At 41.1% G+C, this 21773-nt stretch overlaps 1 protein-coding gene across 5 annotated transcripts in view; it reads right to left on the bottom strand.

Moving 5' to 3' along the window:
• Nucleotides 1–21773, bottom strand: part of ASCC1 (activating signal cointegrator 1 complex subunit 1) — a 106633-nt gene that overhangs the window by 36855 nt on the left and 48005 nt on the right. For all 5 annotated transcript variants that reach the window (XM_032840894.1, XM_032840876.1, XM_032840904.1 and 2 more), the window contains exon 8: nucleotides 2137–2261. In XM_032840894.1, the coding sequence (XP_032696785.1) occupies nucleotides 2137–2261 (125 nt within the window). The remainder of the gene's footprint in view (nucleotides 1–2136; nucleotides 2262–21773) is intronic.

Here is a 21773-nt window from a genome sequence, read left to right as displayed (position 1 = left end):
CCACAGACTCCTTTAAATGTCCCCAGTGGACAAGGTACCTATAAATGTATATGGATATACAAGCATACATAAATATACATACATACATATATACATATATAAATGTGAAATATTCCAGAAAATATATTTTCCGAAATTCCAGATATTCTTCCACAATACTACTACCCAAATGCAAAAAAAAAAAAAAAAAAAAAAGTATTGCATCAGAACAAGTATAGAGTTTTGGATTCTATTAAGTACCCAAACAACAGTCTATATGCTTTGACTGAGTCATTTGAACCAATTTTGATCTCAGTGCTCCTGAAGGTAAAATAGTGATTTATTTAGAAAAATCTTAAATAAAATATAATCTAACATCACAAAACATTAACACTATAACTAAAATGTGGACAACTACATATCTCTTAGTCCTACAATGGCAAGGGACTTCCAGTTGGGATCTTTGGCACATGTCTGAGAGAAAGAAAAAGATGTACAGCTGACCCTTGAACAATGGGGATTAGGGGCACCAACCCTCAGGCAGGTGAAGTTCATGTGTAACTTTTGACTCCCTAAAACCAAACTACTGTTGGCCAAAACCCTTATTGATGATACAACCAGCCAATTAATACATATTTTGTATATTATATGTATTATATACTGCATCCTTACAATAAAGTAAACAAGAAAAAAGAAAATATTTTTTGCCTTACTTTATTTATTTGAGAGAGTGAGAGTGAGAGAGAGCACAAGAAGGGGGAGGTCAGACTCCCCGCTGAGTGGGGAGCTCAATGTGGGGCTCGATCCTGGGACTCAGGAATCATGACCTGAGCCAAAGGCAGATGTTTAACTGACAGCCATCTAGGTGTCCCAAGAAAAAAGAAAATTGGAAGGAACAGGGGCGCCTGGGTGGCTCAGTGGGTTCAAGCTCTGCCTTTGGCTCAGGTCCTGGGATCAAGCCCCACACCCATCGGGCTCTCTGCTCAGTAGGGGGCCTGCTTCCCTTCCTCTCTCTCTGCCTGCCTCTCTGCCTACTTATGATCTCTGTCTGTCAAATAAATAAAGTCTTTAAAAAAAAATTGTAAGGAACAGAAAATACGTTTATAGTACTATGCTGTAGTTACTGAAAGAATTCCTTGTATAAGTGGACCGGCACAATGCGAACTATTGTTTAAGGGTCAACTGTACTTTGACAAAAGGGACACACAACCTGTCCTAAAGTATAAATCTACAAAGAGTTTATGGGTTCAAGTCCTGATGGAGTCCTCTTCCAACCTAAACTTCCTAAAACCAAGGTCAGGTCCTAAACAAAGGAAATAAAACCTGAACATGAGATTTTTGGTGCTGGTATATTTCAAGCAAGTTTTAGAAGGAGAAGCTGCATGTAATTTGAATATGTGGCTCCTGATCAGATGATGCTGACTGTGCTAGAAAACCTTTCACTTGGGGGTAGGGCGGGGAAGGCAATGGGAAAAAAAAGAAGAATCCTTTTTGAAATGTAGGTAACCATCCCAACTGAAGGGTTAAAGCAAGGCATTCTTACATAAGGCTCAGATTCCATGAGAGGAAACATTATTACTCTTAACACCAGGTTTCTCAACCTTGGTGATATTGACATTTCTAGATACTTCTTTGTTAAGGTAGGCTGGCCTGTCCATTGTAGAGAGTTAATAAGCAGCATTCCCAGCCTCTTCCCACTAGATGCCAGGAGTAGCAACATACCCTAAGTGTGACAACCAAATGTCCTGGGGTGGGGGGAGGGGGGCACAGGGCAGATTTGTCTGTAGTTGACAACCACTGGACTAACCTAATCTTCTCTCCTTCTTTCTTTTTTCCAAGAAGACACCAAGTATTTCAGGGGACACACTTATACTAAAATAATTTTTCACTCTTTACCTAAAATTTACCTGGGCCTCTTGTATTTCTTTTCGCTAAATCTGCCAACCCTATGTGCAACAGAAATCAAGGATCTGGAATGTCACGGTCCCACGCTAGATACATTCCCTGTCCACTTCCACTGTGCTCATCAAAACAAGTTAGAGATTCAAAGGAAGAAGATTACCAGAGAGTCTTGGGTAGCCAGTCTTGTTTGAACCCCAGAAATATCACAAGGCCTTGCTGATCATAAATTATGCTACAGTTCTATACAGGACTCACCATTGGGGTCCTTCCTGAATAGAGTGTTCATCACCGTCGCATGGAGTTTCACACTATTCCACTCTTTAACTATTAGTCCAGATGCCTGAAAGCGTTCTAGCACTCGATCGACTAATTCTTGCAGCCTGAAGAAATTGAAGGAAGAAGTATAAAAATCTCAGTACACTCTGAACCCCTGATTACTGATTCACTGTTTATGGACTATCTATTCTGGGTCAATCACTGTAAAGACCCTGCACGAGGGGAGGGAGAGGAAAGGCTACAGTTCCCACCACCTCCCCAGGGTTCACAGCCTTGTGGAGCAGATGGTCATGGAAACCAGTCATTGAAATCCATCGTGGGTAGTGGGAAGGGAGGGATCAACTGTACATGGAGAGGGCCAGGTTTTCACAGGAGGTTAAAACATGATTTTGAAGGAACACGGAAGCTTAGAATATCTCACGACAGGGCTAGAGAAGCCAGGCTCAACAGAGTTGCCTCAAAGGAAGTGCCTTATTGCTTTATCCAGTCAGAGAACCTAGAGCTACCATGTGGTCGATATGTTTCTGCCATACTCAAAGGAGGTCTGGTATGATTCTAAGACATTTGCTCCCTGGGAAGGAGCCTGAGAAGATCCTTGGACACGACCCCAGTGTTTCACAGAGGCTGAAGTGGAGTACCGATGAAGACAACGATAGGCAAATCCAGAGGCTGCGTGATTCTTCCCCATGTGGACTCCAGGTAGCTCTAAGCAGTAAGGGTTCTGCAGTGGCTGAGTTCTGGCTTGATGACAGTCATTCACTCTAGAACTTCTCCCAGAAGCAGTTCTTGCGCAGAAGTTTTCATCCTGTTCAGGTGTTTTGTTCAAGAGCCTGAAGAATTCCCTTTACCATTTCTTGTATGGCCATTGTGGTGGTGATGAACTCCGTCAGCTTTTGATTGTCTGGGAAACTCTTTGATTTCTCCTTCAGTTCTGGCTGTGCTGGCTGTGCCAACAAGAGGGGTCAGCAACCCAGCAGGGGTGAGTCAAGCAGATCATGGTCTGGGGCCTCAGGAAGGAGCCATCTTCTCTGACCACCCACTCCTCTGATGGTAAAATGCAGCCTGTGGCTTCTCCATATCATGCCAAAATGTCTACCATGAGACTGAAGCAGCTCATGCTGGATATGTGGACGATCCCCATCAAATCACAGGGCAGTGTGCCTGGTGGCACTCTTGGGGGCAGCTTGCCCCTTTCCACCTTCCCCTCAGCCTTCTCTGAGATTTGTGCCGATGCTCATTGACTTCCTGGTGCCAAATCATCTTCCATGAGTCACGAGTGCGCTAATGAACAAAAGACTTCACGTTTTTAGATGTACTAGTAATACTCTTTGTGTCAAACATCACCTCTTTCCTGGATACAAGTAGCCCTGAGAAGTTTAGAGAGTTCATGAATCTTCCACTGCTTCTTGGGCCATGGCGCCTGTGTGATGGCCCACAGTGTAAGCACAGTGACCAGAGAGCAGCTGCTCCTTGAGCAGGGCGAGACAGGTTTGCTTTATCTGAGATGTGGGCCAAGTCTAGCCCTTGGCTACAGCAACTCAGTTGCTTAATGTCTGTCTCCAAGTGGACAAAAGCCTCTAATACCCCGACCCTCCAGTGATCCTTCCCCCATTTAGATGTGAGCAAAACAACTCCTTTTGCATGCACTGCATGCACTGCAGCAAGAAGAAGTTATTGTCCTCCAGAAATTGACTTGGAAGCACAAATTATTATTTTCCCTTTCATGGTTTTCAGGCTCCAAAGTTCCAAATTAATCTTCTTAAAATTCTAATTTACCTTAATTGCTTTTTACGAAATACTACTAATCAAAGAACATGTACAAAATGAATAAACCATAATTAATAATAATAACAATAAAGTAAATACCCATGTCCCCTCCACCAAACTTCAGAACCAGAACCAGAACCAGAACACAGGGCAGGGACTAGGCTGAATGAAGTAAATGAGGAAATGACCTCGGGCACAAAATTTAAGGGAGTGCCAAAAAATGCAGTAACCAAAATAAATCATGTTTTAATGCAATATTTTAAAAAAATCAAAATTAATGCCAAAAAAAGCCCATGATGAACAGTGTATCAAAATTCTGAATGAAGATGGGATCGGTTGTTGCTGAGTTCTCCCTTTGCATCAGGCTCCAGTGTGGCCTGGCACAGGGTAGAACATGAGAACACACTCATCCCTCAAGATGCTTTGGCTCTCGAGACCCCCGTGACTCTGCGTGGCTTATGACCTTGGCACTCAACGCACATGTCTTCTCATCAGGCTTCTTCCACTCAGCTTGACAACTGCTACCTCTGTGCCTTCTGTTCCCTGAGCCACAGGATCTACCCCCTCCCTCCACCTGTGCAGATCTTACCATCCTCAAACCGCAACTCTTCCATGAAGCCTTTCTAGCCACCCTAACACCCTGCACTCCCCTGTATCTGTGAGCGGTGATTCTGTCCTTCTCTGGAATGCCAATCCACTTAGCATTCTCAGGGACAGTCCCTTGCTGCTGTACATCTCTCTGTCCTGTTCCCCTACTAGACTGCATGCCCCTGAAGAACACGTTATATTTTCTTCTATCTTCCAGAACACCATTATACTTGGGTTTCAGTAACTGCTGGCTATGACTGCTTAATTGATGGATGTGACTAGTTAAAAAGTGACAAGTGAGGAGCACCTGGGTGATTCAGTCAGCTGGGCATCCGACTAGTGGTTTCAGCTCAGGTCATGATCTCATGGGTTGTGAGTTTGAGGCCCAAGTCGTGCTACGTGCTTGGTGGGGGAGTCTGCCTGAGGTTCTCGCCCTCTGCCATTCCCCCGACTCGCACACACACTCTCTCTCTCTCAAATAAATACTTTAAAAAAAAAAAAAGTGGGAAGTGAATGTAAAAAATAAACATGGTCTTGAAGGATTGCTGAAGATTCACAGATAAAACCGGTAAGGAAGGACACTTCGAGCAGAAGAAACAGCATGTACAAAGACGCCAAGGCATGCACGATCACATCTTCTTTGGAAAACTGCTGATTAGTGAATATAGCTGTAGCAGTGTGTGAGGGGAAAGGGACAACGGAGACGAGCTGGACAGAAGTGGTGGTCGGACCATCAGAAGCCACAGAGATCTTAAAAAGAGAATGATGTGGTCAGATGTCCATTTCTGAAAGCTGACGTTGCAGCACAGTCGAAAACACTTTAGTATATATGCTGCCGAAGTGAGCACAAGTCAAAACACTTTAGAAGAACAGACCAGGGATACAGAGGTCAGCCAGAACAGTGCTGGCCATTATTTTCAACACTCGATATCTGTTAACACATTTCATCCTCACCATGACTTGTTATCCCTATTTTACCAATGAGGGAACTGAGGCACGGACAAAAGTCACATAAGTGATCCGTGGCACATCCAAAATCACAACCCACGCTGTCTGGCTTCAGAGTACATGCTTTAAGGACTGTGCTATAAAGCGGGGAAGGAGGGACATCTAAACTGTGGCAGGGGCAATGAGAACCGAGACCAGATTACGGCTTCACGGGAGCCGTGTGAGAGAGAAGCTGGTGCCCTCAGACATGGCAGCATTCAAACACAGAGAGCAGCTGAGGGGACTCACGAGAGTGCCTTTCATGACCAGCTGCGCCACTGACCAAGGTGGGCAGCTGTGGAGAAGCAATTGCTACTGTTAGGCTATGTCGTTCCAAACATACTGTGTATGCTTTTGAATATGGGACATGGGAAATCAAGTAGGACAGGTCCAGGAGAGGGATGGAAATACAGGCCTAAAACACAAGAGAAAAATCTGGACAAAAGATAGATTTGGGTAAGCGTCCTCTTGATTTCAGTTCAGGTCATGATCACAGGGTCATGAGACTGAGCCCCGTGTCAGGCTATGCTCAGCAGAGAGTCTGCTTGAGATTCTCTCTTTCCTTCTGCCCCTCCCTCCATACAATCTCTGCCCTCTGCCATCCAAATTAATAAAATCTTTTTTAAAAAAGAGATCTGGGAGTCAGGAGTGCAAAAGCAGTAGTTAAAAGCATGGGATAGGGGCACCTGGGTGGGTCAGTCATTAAGCATCTGCCTTCAGCTCAGGTCATGATCCCAGGATCCTGGGATTGAACCCCGCATCGGGCTCCCTGCTCAATGGGCACAATGCCTGCTTCTCCCTTTCCCATTCCCCCTGCTTGTGTTCCCTCTCTCGCTGTGTCTGTGTCAAATACATAAATAAAATCTTAAAAAAAAAAAAAAAAAAGCATGGGATAGACACAGTCATGCTGGGAAGGATTCACAGTAAGCCATAGAGAGAGCTAAAGACAGAGCCTTAAGGGACACTCCTAATGGCAGGGGCAGAGAAGGAACAAGCAAAAATCATGGGTCAGGAGGAATAGGAAAAGACTTCAGAAGAGGACCTCAAAAAGACTGAAAGGAGAATTACAGGAGGAAAATAACATCAGCACAGTACAATACCACAGAAAAGTAAGGTAAGAAAAGGAACAAAACAAGGCCTATTTACTTCTCACAGTCAGAGCATCCTGGAAACCTCCCCAGAAGCAGTCATGCCAGCACACCAAGATGGAAGCCTTGGTACAGAGGACCAAGGCAGAAACCAGAGAGGGAGGGGGAGGGGGTAAGCACACATCAACTCTTTCCAGAAACTTGAAAGGAAGCATAGAAACCAATGTCTTGATAATCAGAACGTACAGAGCTGAGGACAGGTTGTTTGTGTTTGTTTTCGATGAGGAGAAAGAACTGAAAATGCTTACTGATGACAAGAAATTATCCAATGGAGAAGGAAGACGAAACTTAGGCAGTAGAGGGAACTACAGAATAAGATCTCGAAGGGGACAGGAAGGGCTGATGTGCTCCAGGTGATGGGAATACAGAGGTGAACAAGCCCCTGCCCTCAGCAGCTTACGTGCTAGTGGAAAGAGACAGATGGACAGCAGACACACACACACACACACAATGTCAGGTGGTGTTACATGCCATGAAGAAAATGGAGCAGGAAAGAGGGATGAGAATACCACTGGGCGTACATGTGCCATTTTATACAGGGTGGTTGGGGAAGGCCTCCCTGACACACTGATATGTGAGCAGAGACTCAAGGGATCAGCACTGCACAGAAAAGGAACAGCAAAGGCAGACCTACGAGGCAGCATGTGTGAGGTATGACTGAGGAAAAGTTAAAAGCCAGTGTATGGAGTGCAGCTGGGGGGAGAGGAGCTGAGGATGGAGAGGTGGGGAGGGTCACATCCCATGGGGCTTACATAGGGCTTATAGGCCCCTGTAAAGACTGGTTTTCACAGAGTAAGGTGGGAGCTTTGGGAGTGTTTTCAGCAGAAGAATGACATGACCCGGCTAACATTTTAAAAAGAAACCTCTGGATGCCGTTCAGAGGACAGTAGTGGAGGCAAGGATGAAGGAGGAAGGCCACCAGGAGGCCTTCACAACAACCAGTTGGCTGGGATGGTGGGGGGAGATGGTGAGAAGTGGAAGCTTTTCTGATATACTGGTGACATGAGTGAAAGGTGATTCTAGAAGAATTTTTGTCCTCAACATCTGAAAGACTGAATATCAAAGAGAACAACACATCCAAGGATTCATGAGACATCTGTAGAAAGGGAAGGGCAGAGATGAAATGGAAAGGCAGGCTGAACAAAGCCAGGCTGTGGGGGCTCCTGGGGCCAGGGCAGGTTGGAATCTTACTGGGTAGGCTGCAGGAAACCAAGGAGGACCAGTAAGAAGCAAGAGACAACAGACAAAACCAAAGGTGTGGAAAGCCACTGAAGAGAGGTGTGCTTCCTGACATCGGGGTCTCAATTTCTTCTCTGATTACAAAATAATACATGTTCATTATAGGGGTGCCTGGGTGGCTCAGTGGTTAAGCATCTGCCTTCAGTTCAGGTTATGATCCCAGGGTCCTGGGATCAAGCCCTGCATTGGGCTCCCTGCTCTGTGGGAAGCCTCCTTCTCCCTCTCCCACTCCCCCTACTTGTGTTCCCTCTCTCACTGTATCTGTCAAATAAAGAAAATCTTTAAAAAAAAAATGTTCATTATATAAAAACTGGAAAATGAAGAGAAGCAGAAAAGGGAGATCATAACCTGTCCAAGCACACAGAAACACTGAAGCTTTTGTTATATAATTTTTAATTCTTTTTCTACAGATATACATCAATTTTAAAAAGACAAAAACATTTTTCTAAACTTATTTCACTTAATGTACCCCAAATATTTTTCTATATCATGGAGTATTTTTTTTTTCAATATCATCTTAGATACCTTTTAGAGGAGCAATGAGAAAGGCTAACCAATAAAATATCAGTAAGGACAGAAAAAGCGATGACTCATGGAAACAGCTTTGTCCTTACTTTCCTATGGGGAAAATGAAATATATTCATGCAACACATCACTCTGATTTTATAGTTAATGGATTTAATTAATTGTGCACATGGACCTCCAAGCAAAGACCTACATTATATTGGTGCTGAAGTTTCTGATTAACACCACGACAGAACCACAAAGTTTTGAAACACTTCTAGGCATTACAACCTAAGTCTGAACATAAGCACTGCAAAATCCACCTCAATTACAAATCACAGCAGAGGGGCACCTGAAAGGCTCAGTCAGTCGAGCACCCAACTTTTGATTTTGGCTTAGGAAGTGAACTTGGCGTTGTGGGATCAAGCCCCGCATCAGGCTTAGGGCAGAGTCTACTTCTCCCTCCCCCTCTGCTCCTCCCCCCGACTCATGCGCATGCTCTCTCTCTCTCAGATAAATAAATTTTAAAAATCTTGAAAAAAAAAAAACCCCACATAAATCACAGCAGAACGATGCCTCTTTTTTCTCTCTCCCCCATTAAAGAAAAGGAAGTGAGTAGGGAGTTCAACTAGATTGAAACAGGAACAAGAAATATTAGACGAAGGAAATTAAATAAACTAAATAAAGAAACCAATTTCCAGCTCTTTCAGGAAAATTAAGACTTCTGTTCAATTCACAGACTTAAGACTTTGAAGAAACTAAAGTCCTTTAGAAAGTTCTAGACTAACCTCTCATTTTACACAAGAGGAAATGAAACACAGACAAGATGAGCTGCTCAAAGTCAGGGCAAAGAGACCAGAATCCGAGTCAGTTTTGTGTTAACGATTCTCCGTGCATTCCTCAAAGGTTGGCTTTTTATCTTACTCACTGCTTTATCTTGGCACCTCAATTAATGCCTGACACATAATCAGTGCTCAATAAACAGTTGTTGCATGCACGCATGATTCATAGACAACAAATATTTTGGGGTTCTATTAAAAGAACTTAAGGGTACTGGGGTACAGTCCCTAAATGGCAGGTTGATGTCACAGATACTACATTTAACATGTCCATATATTTCGAAAAGTACCATCTTTCAATTCTTACTTCATTGATCCTTTCCTGTTTGACTATTTATTATGAGTCACAGAACTCCTCTACACCTTTGTTTCCTTATAAGTGATTTAAAAATAAGGTAGGGTTGCTATGAGAAAAATTATAAATTATTCTAAAGCAACTTTATTATTTAGATAGTGCTTAGAGTTTGGAAACAGAAGCCAGTTATTCATGCCTTAAATCTAAGCTCTTAAAAGGCCTGTAAGTGCTCCAAAGCTCAAGCAACCCAGAGCCATCTTTCCAGATATGGATTTGTGCTGCAGAAAGATCACTGACTCCCTAGAAAGTACAAATTTCGGGCTTTTGTTGAGGATTTTTTTTTCCATCTTAATTCAGTTCCATACTAGTAATATTTTCTGACTGCTTACCGTATACAGGCATTGTGCTAGTCACTACGAAAATAAAGAACTAAGCAAACATAGTCCCTGTTATTACGGAGCTTGCAATCTATTAAGGTAACTAAAAAAGAAGACTTTGGGAATGACACAACGATACAAGGTGCTTCCGGTAATATAAACATGGAGGAGAGCATAGCTGGGTTGGGACCAGAACAGGCTATTAGGAGGATGGGCTTAGGACAGAAAGCTAACCGTACCCAATTCATTTTGTGTATGTACAGAATGAGTGAATTAAGTACATAGCAAGCATTCACTAAACATCTATGACCTGAATTATAAAAGGCGGTGGATATACAATGCTGAATAAGAGCATGCCATAAGATTCTGCCATGAAGAATCTTATAGTCTACTTAAGAAAAGGAAAAAGACGGGCGCCTGGGTGGCTCAGTGGGTTAAGCCTCTGCCTTCTGCTAAGGTCATGATCTCAGGCTCCTGGGATTGAGCCCCACATCCAGCTCTCTGTTCAGCAGGGGGCCTGCTTCCTCCCCCTCCCTCTCTGTCTGCCTCTCTGCCTACTTGTGATCTCTCTCTCTGTGTCTAATGAATAAATAAAATCTTAAAAAAAAACCAAAAACGGAAAGCACTAAGGAAAGACAGCATGTGAACACAAAAAGATGAGAAATAACAGAAGAGAAGTTTTAGTCACAAGAAACAATATTAACAAAGACACAAAGAATCATCAATAAGTGGTGAAGTTGGCCTGGGCTTGGGCCAAGTAAAAGGTAGTGGAAGATCAAGTTGAAATATTAAGCTGGTCTTACTGGAAGATTATCTCATACTGGAAGACCTTGAATGCCAGACTGGGGACTACGAATTAATTCATAAGATGATATGAAAGGATGGGAGATTTTTTTTTTTCTCACGCCTTTTTAAAGGTTTTTATTTAAATTCCAGTTACTTTACACTGTATTTACACTGTATTAGTGTAAATACAGTGATTCAATATTTCCATATGACACCTGGTGCTCATCACAAGTGCACTCATTAATCCCCTCACCCACTTTCCCCCCCACACACAACTTCTTTATCCATTCATCATCAATCAGCGGATACCTGGGCTGTTTCCAGAATTTGGCTGTTGTTGGTAATGCTGCTAAAAACAACAGGGTGCACGTACCCCTTTGAATTAGTATTTTTGCATTCTTTAGGAAAAATACCTTTGTATTCTTTGGGGAAATAGTGCAATTACTAGATCATAGGGTAGTTCTATTTTTACCTTTTTGAGGAACCTCCATACTGTTTTCCAGAGTGGCTGCACCAGTTTGCATTCCCACCAACAGTGCAAGAAGATTCCCCTTTCTCCACATGCTTGCCAACACCTGCCGTTTCTTGTGTTGTTGATTTTAGCCATTCTGACAGGTGTAAGGTGATATCTCATTGCAGTTTTGATTTGTATTTCCGATGGGAGATTTTTAAGCAAGTAAGTCCTACAGCATACAGGCTATAACTTACAAGGACAAATGTAGCTGTACTTGATGAGATCTACACACACTGACATAAAAGTAACTTCTAGGTTATGTGTCATAAGAAGAATGGACTGTTAACCCATGTGGGTCCTATGCGTATGCATATCATATGCATAGCAGACAATGACTCTAAGCATTTGTTCTGCTTACCATCTACTGGGGAGGAACACAGAGAGGGGCAGTGCAGGGGAAAGGGAGCCAGTTGATTTTCACTATACCCATGGAAGCCTAAAATTTTGCAAAAGAAAACAATGCAAAAAGCAGCAGCTTTGGGGGGCGCCTAGCGGGCTCAGTCGGTACAGAGTGCAACTCTTGATCTCGGGAGTTGTGAGTCCGAGCCCTATGTTGGGTGTTAAAATTATTTAAAAATAAAATCTTAAAAAAAAAAGGAAGCAGCAGCAGCAGCAGCTGCTTGGGTATGAAAGGAAGATGGCAAACTGAAAGATGGTACAGAGATACACCAGGCTGCACTGATGTGGAATTTAACTCTAAGTGCACACATACACGTACACTTCTCTCAAGTTCTTTTCAGCAAAATTCTCAAGAGTGGTCTGTCTCCAGTTATCCTTAATCTCTCTTTGGCCCCAACAAGAGCACAGGCTTCACAGTCAGAGTGAGGTCAACTATAATGCTACCACTTCCCACACATGCTAATTAATTACTACTGACCCTGACCTGACCAAGTAAACCTGAGCAAATGTACACTTGGCTATTATTCCAACATTATTGAAAAAAAAAAAATCAGATAAGCTAAAAAAAAAAATCACTTGCTATCTGGAAAGAACCACTGATAAGAGTTTTATGTACTGACATTAAATGATTTATTTCTCTTTTGCTCTCTTTTCCCACATTCAAGAGAAAAGTAAATGTGTATCTACAAATTGTCTTCATCAATAATACTCTACAGTGAATACTTCCCATTTGTCCAGACATCATTCCCGGCTGATCCCCAGTATTCTCTATTCTATAGATCATAGTTTATTTCCCACTCCTCTCATCGTGATTTTTTTTAAGACTTTATTTATTTATTTGAAAGACAGACATCACAAGTAGGCAGAGAGAGAGAGAGGAGGAAGCAGGGTCCCTGCTGAGCAAAGCCTAATACAGGACTCGAGCCCAGGTCCCTGAGATCATGACCTGAGCCGACGGCAGAGGCCCAACCCACTGAATCACTCAGGTGCCCCATTGTGATGTTTCTCTAGAACGTTTCCTGCATATACTGCTACATGCAATACTGGAATGGATATCTCCCACATAGATCTGTCCACAGATCTGATTAATTCTACTAGAAAAATTCCTATAGGGAAAATAAGCAAGTCCAAGAAGTATAAAATAAAAGTGCCAGTTTGCTTTCTGGAAATTTTGTCCTAATTTATAGCTTTACTAGCAGGGAACTCCTCACGTCACTCATCAAACATCTACTTAGTTTTCTTCTATTTTTAAAATTTGTGTGTTTTCTTTTAATAGTTTAGTGCTTAGGGAGATTTAAGGTCCTTTAGGCAAGGGTCATTTTACCCATTTGTGTATCTCTTATGGTGTTTACTTTGTTAGTACTAAATTATTTATTTTGGGGTACTTATTTTTGTCCAACCACTTATTAGCACTTTAACTGATGTCTTATCAATCATAGAGCTTTTTTAGTAGACTGTAATGTTATCCTCAACAGCAATTTTTGTCTTCAACTGCCCTCTGTTTTATAGTTTAGGATTTAATGTGAACTTTCTGAACAACGTGTTTAAGAGTAATGGTTATTATAGACAATCGTGCTTTATTTCTGATTATAATGGTGATGATAAACCCAACAAATAACCATTCAATAGGATTGCTAGCTTCTGCCTTAAGATAGATATTTATTATATTAGGCAATATCTTTCTATTTTCTGAAAGTTTTTAATGAAAAAAAGTAGGCTGAATTTCATCAAAACCTCTTAGACATGTATTTAGATATTACTTTTAAATATGATCTATTGAGTTGGATGTTATTAGATTTCCTGGTCTGAATTCATCTTTGTCTTCCTGAGATTAACCAGCTTAGTCGCCATGGATCATATTCATGACTCCTACACTCCACCTTCAGAAAACTGCCCCATCAAGCAGTTTACTCTTTTTTTTTTTTTAAAGAATTTATTTATTTATTTGACAGAGAGAGAGATCACAAGTAGGCAGAGAGGCAGACAGAGGGGGAGGGAGAAGCAGGCTCTCCGCCAAGCAGACAGCCTGATGCAGGGCCCAATCCCAGGATTCCGAGATCATAACCTGAGCCCAAGGCAGAGGCTTAACCCACTGAGCCACCCAGGTGCCCCAAGTTCACTCTTTCTTAATCTACATATCTGTTCTTTTAATTCTACATGTCTAGTTCAGGTCTTATTTCTCACCTGGATTCTTATAATGACTTTTAAATACTTCCCCCTCCCATTCCTGGCTCTTCATTTCAATTACATATGTAGTCTCATTGTTGCATTAAATTTATATAGAACCATTTGAGGAAAACTACTATCTTTATGAAACTAAGTCTATCAATGAACTTGAACACTCTCTCAATTTGTTTATAATTTATAATTTTGTGCAAAAAGGTTTTACACATACTTTGTTGGAGTTATTTCCTGAGTACCTTATGGGTTTTGGTGCTACCGTAATGGATGGTGTCTTTTTATTTTTTTTCATCATTGTCATCACTCTAACTTGGCTACTTACTTTCAACTCTAGCCTGGATTGCAGTATGACCTTACTTCTCCACTTGCATTCTATTCCCCTCTAATCCATTCTACCACACATTACCTTTTTAAAATGAAAGATCAGGGGCGCCTGGGTGGCTCAGTGGGTTAAGCCGCTGCCTTCGGCTCGGGTCATGATCTCGGAGTCCTGGGATCGAGCCCCGCATCGGGCTCTCTGCTCAGCGGGGAGCCTGCTTCCTCCTGTCTCTCTGCCTGCCTCTCTGCCTAGTTGTGATCTCTCTCTGTCAAATAAATAAATAAAATCTTTAAAAAAAATAAAAAAAATAAAATAAAATAAAATGAAAGATCATGTCACTAGATTGCTTAAAACCGTCGATGCACCTAGGAAAACAATACAAATTCTTTACCAACTGTCCAGACTTTGTGTAATCAAGTCTCTGTCTGCGTCTCTGGCCTCAAGTCCCTTGTTTATCTCCCCTAGTCTTTAAGTGCTGAAACACACAACGCTCTTTCTCGAGGTCTTTGCACTTGCTCTTCCCTCTGCCCGAAATACTCTTACTACTATTCCTTTGCATCTTTTAAGTCTGAATTCCAATGTCAACTCCTTAGAGATGCCTCCCCTGGCCACTGCATCTGAAGTAGGTAATAGTAATCTGTAAAATTTCTCCCCAATAAAAAAATTAATTACATAAATTTGGTTAAATCAACTTTGGGGTGGCTCTAATGTATTCATACAAGTTCAAAATTATATCATCTTGGTAAATTGTTTATCATTATATAACGGTCCTCTCTACTGCTCAGCCTAACATGCTTGATATTAATTCTGTTATGCCAACTTCCTTTTGGTATTTGCCTACTGTATCTTTTACCTTTCTCTACTGCAACTTCATGAATGGGTGCATCTCTGGTAAAAAGCATATAACTGAATTTTGTTTAATATATCTTTCTTAACCAGAGAGTTTATTCATTAACATGTATCATTAAAATATTATATATATAGATGTATACATATATCTAGACTTCTTATCATCTTATGTTTAAATATTCATCCCACTTTTTCCTATGCTTCTTGCTCCTTTTTATAAATTAGTATTTGCTCCTTTGTCCTTTTAGGTTTACTTTTAAATTTTTACTGTATGCATTTAGCTTAACAAAGTTAAGAAATATCTTAATACCATTCCCCCAAATAATTAAAAAAAAAAACCAACTAGAATACTTCAACTCCAGAATTCTCCTCAGTCTTGACTTGCCATGCTCTTAGCTGATGCTTATGTTAACTAATGTTCTCTTTTTTAAATTTTTATTTATTTTTAGCTCTATCTTTTTAAAAAACTCTCCCCCCTATAAAATAATTATTTTGTATAGACAATGTCTGCATTTTATGTATTTACCATTCTTTTCTACATCTCAAACTAACCTTCCTGCACCTCAAACACTCTGGATTCATTTTCCTTTTCTTGAAATATATCCTTTATACATTATTTAACTGTAGACATCTCACAGTGATAAAATTCTCAGAGTTTTTGTTCATCTGTAACAGCCTTCATTTCACCTTTGTTCATTTTTTAAAAGATTTGAGAGAGAGAGAGAGCATGAACAGGATGGGAGAGGGGGAGAAAATCTCCAACAGATTCCACACTGAGTACAGAGCCAGATGCGGTGCTCAATCTCAGAACTGACCTGAGCCAAAACCAAGAGTTGGATGCTTAACTGACTGTACCACCCAGGTGCCACATTTCACCTTTGTTCTTAAAGATTTCTTTTTCTGAGTACACAATTCCAGGTTCACCATTATTTTCTGTAGAAAATGTTCTGCTATTTTTTACTTCCACTATTGCTACTGAGAGTTCCTTATAACTATCACCCCTTTGTGGGTGACTTCTTTTTAAGATCTTCTGTCTTTGGTGCTCTGCATTTCCATTTCAGATTTATCTTGATATGGATCTCTTCTTGTTTAATCTTCATTCTTTTATCTAGTGCCACTATCAGTCCAAGCCCCTCTAATTCCTTCATGTGGCCTGCTCACATTACCCTACCTCTTCCTTGTTAAACCTCACCCTCATCTGGAATCTGCTAGACTTTTTCTTGCCTCAGGGCTTTTGCTCTGTATTTTCTTTTGCCTAGAACAACAAAGGGTGGGTTCCCACCTCTCCTTTGCTGGCAAACTCTCACTTCTTTGGATCTCAATTCAGTATTGATTCCTGAGAAAGGCTTTTCTTGACCCTGCCCTCCTCCCAGTCAACACTGCTATGATAGTTCTTGTAACAGAGCACCATTTTCCCTCTGCTTCATCTTTATCACAGTTTGCAATTACAGTTGACCCTTAAACAATGCAAGGGTTAAGGGCACCGACCCCTGTGCAGTTGAAATTCCATGGCTAACTTTTGAGTCCCCTAAAACCTAACTATTGACAGCCTACAGTTGATGGGAAGCCTTACTGAGAATGTAAAGAGTTGATTAACACGTATTTTGTATGTTATATGTATTATATACTGTATTCCTACAATAAACTAAGCTAGAGAAAAGAAAATATCAAGAACATCCTAAGGAAAATAGATTGATAGTACTACATTGTATTTATTGAAAAAACGGGGGCGCCTGGGTGGTTCAGTGGGTTAAAGCCTCTGCCTTTGACTCAGGTCACGATCTCAGGGTCCTGGGATCCAGCCCTGCATGGGGCTCTCTGCACAGCAGGGAGCTTGCTTCCTCCTCTCTCTCTGCCTGCTTCTCTGCCTACTTGTGATCTCTGTCTGTCAAATAAATAAATAAAATCTTTAAAAGGAAAAATGTGCATATAAGTGGACTAGTGCACTAACCCATGTTGTTCAAGGGTCCACTATGCATTTGTGTGTTATTTGTTAGCAAATGTTCCTCCATTAGTCTGTATACAACGTATAGGATAATGACCGCGCCTGGCTTTATTCACCATTCTGTATTCACAGCCTTACCACAGTGCCTGGCAAACAACAGGCACTCAATAAATTCATGCTGAATAAACAAATGACCAAATGAAAATCCAGCTTCCTTTACATGGCATATAATAGTGCTTCTAGATCTGCACTTGCTACTTATTCTCTTCTCCTAAAATGCTACTCTCTTGGCCTGCCAACTCCTTACTCAGCAGAGAAACCTCCTCTGTGAAGCCTTCCTTTACAGAACTTGCCCAAACATGAGCAGAGTTTTGCTGCCTGTCTACGCGCCCCTAGAATCTCAACCACAGCCCTCACCCCAGTGTACTCTAACTGACATCTGCCTCCTCAAGATGGAAGCCCTAGTGTCTACTATGCTTCACAGGCGGGGCATCTGAAAAATGCCTGAGGGAAAAGAAGACTAGCAAGGGGAAATAGCTGGTGGAGGCAGGTCTTTGAGGAGGTAAGAAGGAATGAGAGCAGAACAAGAGATTATAGCCTCATCAGAGATAATGTATGCCATTCTTCAGAAAGAGAATGAAATTGAGTAGGGCAGGGTGATGAGAACAGGTAGACTGTGAGAGGAAAAAGGAAGGAAGCTGCTGAGTTGATTTTGTGTTCTCAGCAAAATGTGAGGAAGCCATTCTTCTTTGAGGGGCAAGGATGGAAGCTCATGTGATGGTACCAGACAGAACAGAAGAGCCACTTTCTTCAATACTTAAATCTTAGCAACAGCTGACTACTAAGTAATGAGTACAACACTGCCACAAATTCCTCATGCAGTCATGCTTTACCAAACCCAAGAATGCATCACTAAGTGAACGTACAGTGTCCCAGCTCAAAGTCTCCAGAAGAAAAATCTAAGTGGTTCCAACCCTTTAAATGTCAGGCTTCACATTCAGTCAGTTTAAGGGAAGGAATCTCTGATTAAACTACATGAAATCATACAAAGAAAGTTGAATGTATCTTTAATACATGGCCTCTCTCCCATGCCTCCTGCACTGAGTAGTATCTCTTCATATAAACAAGCAAAAAGATTTAATGTTCCTTTCTATACCAATTTGCACAGCCTCCCAAAACACCTTGCACAAAGGAGGCATTCAAATTGTTTTAAAACTGAATTAAATAAGAGGTGTTTAAGTCTCTTAATAATTCCCACAAATTTGAGGATGGAAATTCACAAATCTTTTTGAAATAACATAAACATGTCTCTCCTTGTGAAAGAGGAATGTGTAATAGAAAAAAAAAAAGGCAGTAAGAGAGATGGGAATTACTAAAAAATGTTCTTTGTGAATTACACCATTGGATTCAGTGGCTATGTCATCAGACCTTTCAATTTACAAAGCCCTGACAACAGTAAGTGTGCAAAATTTGTAAGGGCTGGATCTATGGGAAAATAATGGGTATATTTACCTTTGAAGTACCCACTGTTCCATTCATGTGGATACCAATTATGTCTGAGCACTGTCTTCAAAAGCCATCTAGCTTCTACAGCTCTTATTTTCTTCCAGTCTCAAAACCCTATATTCTTTACACTTGAAGACCTCCTATAGAATGAAGGGTCTAACTATTAAAGCAAAAGGTAAAGATATCCAATGGAAAAACTCAAAGTAATGATTTTACTATCTCTTTCCAGTGACCTCTCTTTTTCCTTCTAGGGCCACCAAGAATAGAGTAAATTAAAACTCTGGGGTCTATGACATCTGTATGTTAAAACAGACTTGAAGCTATAGATTAGGAAAAACTCACTGTATTATTTAATGAAATGCTATAATCCCATCTAAATTTTCCATATAGCACCATGTTAACTGTATGTCTATAGGCTAGCACAGATTTCAGTTCCACAACAGTAAGGTTTAAATTACTATGAACAAAAATTAAATAAATCCCATAAAAGGTAGTAAGGAAACGAATTAACAGAGGTCAGGTTGAGTGGCTATGATGCCCTATAAAACTACAAGGTTAATCAAGGAAATAAAAACTTTAGTACATTTTATTTTTTATTTATTTATTTTTTAAAGATTTTATTTATTTGACAGAGAGAGATCACAAGTAGATGGAGAGGCAGGCAGAGAGAGAGAGAGAGAGGGAAGCAGGCTCCCTGCTGAGCAGAGAGCCCGATGCGGGACTTGATCCCAGGACCCTGAGATCATGACCTGAGCCGAAGGCAGTGGCTTAACCCACTGAGCCACCCAGGCGCCCCAAACTTTAGTACATTTTAAAAGTGAATCAGCCCAAAAGAATTGAAGACAGCTCTATTCACAATACCGAAATGTGGAAACAACCCAAATGTCCATCAACTGATGATTGGATAAACAAAAATGCAGTCCCTCCGTAAAGTGAAATGCCACTCAGCCAGAAAAAGGAGGGAAGTGCTGATCCACGTTGCAGCATGGAAACCACATGCTACATGATCCAAGTGGATCAAGTACTGATCCAAGGTATAGCATGCACGTTATGCTGAGTGAAAGAAGCCAGACACAAAAGGCCACGTATTGTGTGGTTCCGGAAATATCCGGAACAGGCAAATTCAGAGAGACAGTCAGTGGATTAGTGGATTCAGTGCCAGGAGCTGGGGAGAGGAGAATGGGGGGTATGGAACAGTGGGGAATAACTGCTTGAAAGGTACAGAATTTCCTTTTGGGGTGATTAAAATGCTCTGGAACTAAACAGTGGTGATGGCTGCACAATGTTATTGATGTCCTTAATGCCACGGAATCATATACTTTAAAATGGCTGAAACGGTGATTTTTATGTTATGCGAATTTTACCACTTTCAAAAAAAAAAAGTGGGTCACAACTTTCCATTTTCCTCTAGAAGTAAGAATTGGAAGAGAGTCTATCCTACTTAACCTAGCATACACACACTGAAAACTATTCTGGCCTAGGGATTCAGAGCATGGTTTTGCTGTCTAGGCTTTCCTTGGCCAAACTACTTAAACTCTGTCAACCTCCCTATCTATAAAATGGGCACACTAATAGCATCTATCTTATACAGATGTTGCAAAGATAAAATGGAGATAATACAATCCAAGCACAGTGCCCGGTAAGAGTAACTGGAAAACAAGTTAGTTATAATTTCACTGGCAGCTGTGCAATCTCCAATGTTAGAAATAAAACCTTACTTAAGTGGGGTGCCTGGGTGGCTCAGGTGGTTAAGCGTCTGCCTTTGGCTCAGGTCGTGATCCCAGGGTCCTGGTATAGAGCCCCGACATGGGGCTCATGGGGCTCAACAAGGAACCTGCTTTTCCCTCTTCCTCCGCCTGCCACTCTGCCTACTTGTGCTATCTCCCTCTCAAATAAATAAGTGAAATCTTTTAAAAAACAGAAACAAAAACAAAAACCCTTACCTAGATCAAAGATTGTTGCACTATCATTTGTGGACCTTTGGAGGTCCCCGAGACTATTTGAGGGGAGTCTATGAGGCCAAAACTATATTTATAATAATTGTAGGACATTATTTGCCTTTTTCACTACAATGGCATTTACAGGGATGGTGCAAAAATGCTGGGTAAACTGTCGGCACCTCAGCATGAAGGAAGACAGCAGCACCAAACTGTACTAGCAGGAGTATATTTTCATTATACGTCCAAAAAAAAATCTAGTTTCATTTATCCTTGATGAAACAGAAAAATGATCAATTTTATTAAATCTCAGGCCTTGAGTACCTGTCTTTTTTTTTTTTTTAAGATTCTATTTATTTGTTTGAGAGAGAGTGAGAGCATGAGCAGGGGAGGGGCAGAGGGAGAAGCAGGCTCCGCAGTGACCAAGGTGCCCAACAGGACCTGAGGCAGACGCTTAACCGACTGAGCCACCCAGGGGCCTCAAATACATAACTTTTTAATATCCCTCTGGGATAAACTGGCAGTATGTATAAAGCAGTTGGGCTATATACCGAAGTAGATGGCTGTCGGGAGGAAAAGCACTTGTGAGGCTGTCAGAGCTAGAGCTGAGCTAGCTTCTTTGTCCATGAACACCATTTGTATTTGAAAGAACAACTGACAGACAAATTATGGTTATTCAGACTTGGTTATTTGACAGACATTTTCTCAAAAAAGAACTTCAAGGAAAACAGTATTTTTGGCCAATAATAAAATTCAAGCTCTCAAGTGAAAATTAGAATTTTAGAAAATGTGTATCAGCTACCATGAGCCTGACGGCAGCTTCCTAATACTTAAAGACTGTGATGAAATTAGTAGCGTTATTAATTCATTTTTAATATTGCATAATGAAATGTCTCAACATTTGGAACAGCTGCATAACTCAGTGAACCAATGTTTTCTAAATGACCAATACAAGCATAGGTTAAAGATCCAGTCAAAATGCAAAAGAGAGAGGAGCACCTGGGTGGCTCAGTGGGTTAAAGCCTCTGCCTTTGACTCAGGTCATGATCTCAGGGTCCTGGCATCGGGCTCTCTGCTCAGTGGGGAGCCTGCTTCTCCCTCTCTCTCTGCCTGCCTCTCTGCCTACTTGTGATCTCTATCAAATAAATAAATAAAATCTTTTAAAAAAAAATCCAAAAGAGACCAATGGATTTTAATGCAAGAGTATGAAATGTTCACCATTGCAAATGACCTTTTCAAAACTATATCTTGTCAAGTTTTAGCGTAGTACCAAATATCCAGAATTATCTGAAAATACCATTAAAGTACTCTTCATGTTCCCAAATACATTTCTATGTGAGTCCAGATTTTCTTATATATGTCAATCAAAACAACATACTGCAACAGACTGAACAGAGAAGCAGATCTGAGAACACAGTGGTCTATTCTATTACGGA

This window comes from Lontra canadensis, unplaced genomic scaffold, assembly GCF_010015895.1.
Source record: "Lontra canadensis isolate GAN:19392208 unplaced genomic scaffold, GSC_riverotter_1.0 scaffold3, whole genome shotgun sequence".
NCBI lineage: Eukaryota > Metazoa > Chordata > Mammalia > Carnivora > Mustelidae > Lontra > Lontra canadensis.
This window is presented reverse-complemented; position numbering and strand designations above follow the sequence as displayed.